Raw genomic sequence first — 7,401 nt, forward strand, 5'->3', positions numbered from 1 at the left:
TTTTGGTAGTCAGGGTTCTGTAAATAAACTGCACTTGGGTTCTTCATCTCATCATCGTCTTCGTCATTGCCATAATTGTCAGCAGCCAACAGCGTTACAATACTTATATATCCTAAGAGAACTATTAGGTTTAAGTGGTTTACAAGGGGTTTTTTTAGGTTATGAACTGGTAATTACCAGTTAGGGTTAGGGGTAGGGTTAGGGTTAGGGGATAGAATCTATAGTTCATACAGTATAAAAATCATTATGCCTATGGAGAGTCCTCATAATTATAGCTGCACCAACGTGTGTGTGTGTGTGTGTTTTGAAAGAATTCAATTAAGTCACTTTGCCCTTTCAAACTCTTTGTTTGGTCAGAATTCAGTTGTAATGTTCGCATGATTCGTTGTTGCCGTGGTGAGTTTTAGGAATGATAGCCCTGTATAAGGCAGCTTTACCACTCTAGTCTCTTTTGAGTAAAAAAAAAAAAAAGTCCTGTTGTATCACTACAACAAACCACTTCAACATACACTGTAAAAACATGAGCAAACAGTCAGATGGAAAATAATTACTTACTGGTCACCAACAGTCACACCTCCACTGTGCGCCTGCAACTCTGGCAACTATATTGTATATTTATGTCATTTATGTCCATTTTATATGTATTTTTTTAACACATACTGTATGTATAAGGGAAAGTACAGTATATATCTTAGATCCGGTAACTGGTTCATCTTTTATAACACCTTTTTGCTTCCGCTAGTCTATTTTAAATGGTCCTATGTGTGACAAATAGGCTACAAAAAATTCTGTGTAGTCTCTTCATTAATATGAGTTCCTAACAACTGCAAGTATAATAATTAGACATTAATTGAATAATAATAATAAAAAATAATAATAATAATAATAATAAAAAATAGCATGTCACGCCATAGAATAGTGCCGAAAAAGCTTGAAAATACATTTGGTTTATATTTTTTATTTATTTATATCCCTCTTGAAAGAGGGAAGCAGAACAAATATTCGTAGTTAAATAAATTATATTCAGGCGGATTATTGTACGATTTGTGGGGGGTAAATGTTATTATGTTTCTCATGAGTTCATTCATTAGTATCACATGAATCTGTCTCTCTCTCTATCTTTCTCTTGCAGGTTTCCAAGGAGACACTGCAGGTGAATTATGGACTATTTGCAGAGAGATTCCAGAATCGAGCTGTTTGCGTAAGTCGCCCCTATTTCCCGCTCATGCTCAGCACATATAGAACTGTTTGCAGATACGGCATCCTGCATCCTGGATGTTCTCGGAGGATGAAAGCCATCCATGGATACAGTACATCCTCTTACTTACCCAATCACTCCATCATACCTCACACAATGTGGTTAACATGACAGCAAATATAAACAAACAGCACTCAAGGGTACATGATGTGTATGCATTTAACTATTACACATTTTTATTTTCAAAAACACGCAATAGGTGAATCTCATGAAAAATGCCCAGGTCATGTTTCATCCCCCAAATCAAAAGAAAATAATACATTATATTTTTTTCATAAAGAATATGAAGGCTATTTTTTTGGGACATTTTAATTTTTTATTTTTTATTATTTATTTATTTTTAATTTTTTTGCCAATTAAGCAAATTAAGCATTTTTTGTTGTTGTTGTTGTTGTTGTTTTTTTTTGTTTTTTTGTGTGTTGTTGTCGTAATGCAACAAAATTGATGATATATTATTTTAACTGTAAATGTAAATTTGTTAAGTACATTTGTTAGCATACATCTTAGTTGTATCTGTTGTACTACATTTAATTCTTGCTGATTTTAATAATAGAAAATCATTGTGTCCAGGCAGGATTATTTTTATTACTGTGATAATGAAAATTAACAAAAAAATAAATAATAATTATAACAATAATAATAAATACAATAAAAAAAAAATCAAACATATGGACACATTATGGGAAAGAGAATTTGAGGGAGTTAGGGGAAAGGTGCCTAAATAATGTCACAATGCAAAACATCTTAATGCTCAAAGGCTTTTATTTTGTCTATGCAAAATATAATTTCTTATTTTTTTCATTTTGATGTAAAATATGACTTGGACATGTTTTCATGAGGTTCATCCTAAAACATCAACACTGAGAAAGATAGAAAACAAAATTCTCATCGTGATATTATCATATTTAGGTTGTGAAGAATTCAGCGGTTTGTTGATTCAGTTTTTAATATATTCTACATTTCAATAATTTGAGGTTTTGTTTGTTTAACTCCCTGGGTAATGTAAAAAGTGCACTCCATTATTTATGGTTCTAAAGAGCATTTAATGACCTACATTCTGAGCTTTTTCTAACATTTTATATACAGCACAAAAACACTTTAATACGACGTGAAATGAGCTTCAATCTCTGTCTAGACGCTGCCGTATGTGCCGTTGTAGAAGAATGGTTTGTCTGAGACACAGTGACCTACGACCTCCGGAGTCCACCTCTGAACTTTTGGCTGGCCCTTTTCATCAGGTCGCACAATGACAGTGCTGTGGGACGCAAGCGATGGGTCCTCATCAAAGAAGTTGAAGGGACGCAGGAAGAATCCCACTGCATTTCCTGGAGTTGCTGTGTTGGGGATGTCTTCAGAATGAGGAATGTGTAAGAATCCGACCGTTACCCAAGCAACCAAATCCTGCAAAGGAGTATATATATGTCAATTGTGTGTTTTTAGAGTTTTCAAATATGTATTTGTTTGTTGAGGGATTTAGCCGCTGCCAAAGAACTGTTTAAAAGTGTTGGTGATTATTACTGTATATCATGGACAAATAGTACATTTGCACCAGCAGATGTTGTGGACTACAAAAGGAATTAGAATGTCTTTAGTACAACTAGTTAAAGGATTAGTTCAACAAAAATTTTAATATCTTTTACTTGTGTTCATCTTGTTTTAAACCTGTATGACTGTATTTCTTCTGTGGAACACAAAAAGAAATGTTAGGCAGAAATTTCAATATATTTCAAACTCAAAGCTATTGTATGGCTTCAGAACATATGTAAAAATGTATGTAGTGTACAAGATGTATGGACTACTTTTATGGTGCATTTATGGTGCTTTTATCTCATTTTTAGAGCTCAACCCTATCCATACCCATTCACCTTCCTTGTTTACAAAAGAAGAGAGAAAGTTATATGGCTCTGCAACAAATTGAAGGTGAGTAAATTATTACAAAGCTTCAGTTTTGGATGAACTATCCCTTTAAGTAATTCCACAAAGTCTGATGTTCTTAGCCAACTGTCTTGCAGGTCTTTTTACCTGGTTAACAATGTTTTCATTGTTGCGAATGAAATTCTCAAAGGTCACAAGAGGTTCCCAGGGGTCATTCTGTGTGTAGATGCTACTGCTGGTGACCTCACTGTCCTTGTGTCTGGTCACAGCCAGTGGGTATCTGGATTCAGAAAACAAAATGAAGAGTCATTCAGAACTAGGCAATACAAAATGCAAAAGAGACAAATGCGTCAGTCTGGATCTTAAAAATTAATGTGCAAATGGTGAACTATCCCTTCAAATGCTAAGGATTACCTTGACCATGAAATACCATTTTCCTCCCTCCAGCCACGAGGCAAAACACTATTGGCATGTGAGTTATACTGGATTCGATAGCCCTTCTTATGCCCCCACTTGTTATTTTGTTTGGGATTGTAGAAGTGCAGATATTTGGGGAGATTCTTGCCAAAGCGGAAGGCAGCACTGCGTTCGGTTTCATGCTGTGTCTTATGCAGTTTTGACTGCAGAATAGTGTGCTCTGGACTCCAGGGGTTGGTAAAGTTGACATATTTGAGCTCAATTGATTCAAAGCTGTTATCCCGTCCTGTTCAAAAGAGACCGAATAAAAATGTTATGCAATTGTCTGATATTTGCCACCTTTGGTAGCTGCATGTTTGTTATAACATTTTCATGTTGCCATTTGCACACAGAGAATAGAATGTTATTTCAGTTTAGATTCTACACAGAGATAAAGCTGGAACTAAGCTCACCTGCTATGTCAAGGTCCACTTTGTAATGAATCAGGTGTGTGTGCAGGTTACCAAGTACATAGTTGTAAACCCTGGTTCCATAGTTCAGGCCATTTTCTGTGAAGAATGTTGCATGGATATACCCAGTGGCACTCACTCTAGACTCCATCACACCATTCTGGTAGAAGATAAAGTCCCAGATGTAGTCATAGTTATACACTGTAGATGTGGTTCTAATCACCAAAACATGGTTTTCGAGGCCTCCAAAGAAATTGAAGCCTCCTTGGAAGTTACTATTAAAGTGTCTCCTCAGAGGAAGCCCTGTGGTCATCTCAAAGATGCAGAGGGCATTTTTGTAGCGCACAGGTTTGTCGGTGTCATAGTAATGGTAAAGGTCCACGAAATGGGCAATTTCTGGACAGTCAATCCCTGGAGCCAACTCATAATCCAAGGTGCCCATTGACCACCCTGCATCAATGTACTTAGTCTGCATGGCGGCTGGCGTATCTCCAGAGTAGAAGGCAATGGCTTCCTGCAGACCAATCTCATAGGCAATTCTTTCCCCATTGAAGCGCAGGTCAAAGATCTGAAGCCCAGCTGAGGATCGAACACGGTAGGCAAAGGACCATCCTGCATATTCTACAAAGTTCCCATCCACCTGGTACCTGGGGCCTTGGGGTTCCACAAGCTTTGCTCCATGGATGTTGGTCCGTGTGTTCATGTGTCCTCGAGGAATGTAGGTGGAGAAAAGATCCTGCTCATCATGCTCAGGCAGCTTGAGTTTAGAGATCGTACCCTTCTCATACTTCTCCACTAGTTCTTCCACACTGTCAAAATACTGCTCATTGTACCATACCTTGTCCACTGTCCACTTCTCATGATCCAAATCTTTGTGGTTAATGAGGACCTCAAAGCCGATGGGGTGGATAAAGTAGCCTTCCACAAACTTCTGCAACATAACCCATGTCCGCCTCTCACCAGATGCCAACCCTCTTGGAGCAATGTCTGAGAAGGTTAAACAGCGGTCGGTGCAGTTGCCGTAGGTGAAGCCGGTGCTTTCATGCAGAATCTTATTTGTTTTGGCAGCTACCTTCTCCAAAACCCCATTGAGATGCTCGTACTCCACAGAAGAAATCGGTCTTGACTCAAATCGGATGAGCCGGTCACCCTTGAATGACTTGATGTGGTAGGAACTCGGGAAAGGCAAGGGGCCAACGATGTACTCGGTCACGTTGGGCTTCACCTGGTTACCGAACTGCACCACCACACGTGCTTGTCGTGGAGGTTTTGCCTGCCCTCTGTCCAGCACATGAAGAGCCTTGTTTTTGCGAGGAACATGTAGCTCCATAAGGAGTATGCTGTTCTTCTTGAGGGTCTTGGCTCGTGCCGAAGTGAGACCCAGCTCGCTGCATGAGTAGAGGTAGTCCCTTACGGCATTCATCTCTCTAGGAGTGAGATCGGCAAACATCAAAGCTCCATGATGAGCCCACTCTCGTGATCTCAATGCAGCAGTCGCCATAGCCAGAGAAGCCAAGAGCAGCATCAAGGAGAACTGCATGTTGGCCCCTGAAAAATGAACAAACCACACTTAGAACATCTCACATTACTTTACATAAATGAAGTAAGCCTGAAAAACAAACAAACTTGGAAAACATCCCTGTTTCCAAGCATTGTCACCATCACATATTGTGTTTTGGATGCTGGTTTACCCACAGGGCTTCTTAAATACCTTAAGCCAGGTTCACACTGTATGACTTTGGAAATCAACAGTCTTTGATTGCTTAGCGTAACATGTTCACTGACGTCTGATTTATTATAGATAAATCTTTGCCTCAGACAAAGTTATGGCAGTGTCAAATGTTGTGTCGCTCTCAATCAGGATAACTGGGTCCAAAGTCTTGGCTACGATGTGTATCAAACAGTCTGACAAGATCTCATTGGGATCAAATCATACAATTTGACAAGCAACTATCATAAAATAACTGTAAAAAAATGTACAGTGTGCACCGCCAGCAAGACCATAAAGACCAGCATTTTTTCCTCAAACCAGCACTAACCAGCATACACCAGCCTGGACTAGGGTTTTTGTTTAGCGAATACAGGACACACCAGCATTTTTATTGCTTCAATACAGGACCGGAGTCCCCCTCTGGTGTTTCACCAATAAAATACCAGATGATAGACATTTTAATTTCATCCAGAATATGGAACATCTCAGCTAATACAGGACAATTGGAAACCCTAGCCTGGACTAGTTGTTGACATTGGTCTAAGCTAGTCTTTTCAGCAGGGTTATCACTTCAGGCAGAGGTTACAGTTTCTAGAGCCCCTCCCCTTGTGAATAGGTACGTGCTTTTTACAGATAACTGGTGCCAAATTGTGGTAATAAAGATATGCAGGTGGTTTGAACAACACCTCCCTTATCCTCTTAACTTCCCTTTACATTTTCCTCTGCACTTCAAAGCCTAAGATGGCTACCCCATTGAGGGCTGTTTGCAATATTCACCCTTTAACCCTGCGTCCTTCAAACCAAGGTGGCAATTCTTAAGCTGTTGTTTTGTTCTTGCACCCCAAAGGTCTGCAATGTTTTTTCAAGATCTCTTTACAGCACAAAATGTTGTTATTAGTTTGTTCTCTTGCAAATTATCTATTCAAACATGTTTTGCAGCAGCGTTTATTTAATCACACTATTATGTAACGCTCCTTTACACAAAGGTCCTTTGACTCACCTTGTGCTTGGAATGAAAAGGCATGAGAAATTATGTTTAATAATACAGATTTAAAAATTAATGAACGAGCTTACCTTCAGCGACTGTTTCCAAGATTTAAGGCTTGACAGTTCCCCTGAAAGCAAGACTTGTGCAGCTGAAATGTGTTTTGATGGATCATCCAGTGGATTAAGTGGTTCTCTTGTAGTAAACTCCTCTGCTCTGTTTTTCTGCTTTTATCAACCACCCACAGCTCATGTTCGGAAGGCGATTGGCTAGCAAAAAGTCGTAAAACTTCAAGAGGAATGAGAGCTTGAGATTATTGATGGCTCTGCTTGCATCATCAGTGTACATTTATGGAAAATCACAGCATCTCAGAGAAGACGAGTAACACAATGGGGATCTGGATCATTTTAAAATTGAGAATTGAAATTTAATAGCTGCATGCTGAAAGGTGTAACAGTTGTATCTGGATTGCTTTTTGAACAGAATCTATGCCACATTGAAATGCAATTGTTACATTGGAAAGTGTTCAAGAGAAAACAAAAATCTGCCATCCTTTACTCACTTACCCCTCATGTCAGATATGACTTTTGTTCTTCCGTGGAACACAAACTAGATGTTAACAGAATATTAGCCTCAGTCGTCATTTAGATATTTTTTATTTTTTTTTGGGTGATTTATCCCTTCAAAATACAACCCCCAATTTTAG

The 7,401-nt window shown here is 38.7% G+C and overlaps 1 protein-coding gene across 1 annotated transcript; it reads right to left on the minus strand.

Annotated features, from left to right (window-relative positions):
- Positions 1 to 951: 951 nt before the first annotated feature.
- Positions 952 to 6,884, minus strand: LOC127434807 (amiloride-sensitive amine oxidase [copper-containing]-like). Its single transcript, XM_051687804.1, has 5 exons — positions 6,785 to 6,884; positions 4,003 to 5,547; positions 3,548 to 3,836; positions 3,281 to 3,413; positions 952 to 2,659 (listed from the first exon to the last, which is right to left on the minus strand). Exons 2-5 carry the CDS (start codon positions 5,537 to 5,539, stop codon positions 2,390 to 2,392), a joined length of 2,229 nt encoding a protein of 742 aa, XP_051543764.1. The 5' UTR covers positions 5,540 to 5,547; positions 6,785 to 6,884; the 3' UTR covers positions 952 to 2,389.
- Between the last annotated feature and the right edge of the window lie 517 nt (positions 6,885 to 7,401).

Source organism: Myxocyprinus asiaticus, chromosome 44 (assembly GCF_019703515.2).
Source record: "Myxocyprinus asiaticus isolate MX2 ecotype Aquarium Trade chromosome 44, UBuf_Myxa_2, whole genome shotgun sequence".
NCBI classification, from domain to species: domain Eukaryota; kingdom Metazoa; phylum Chordata; class Actinopteri; order Cypriniformes; family Catostomidae; genus Myxocyprinus; species Myxocyprinus asiaticus.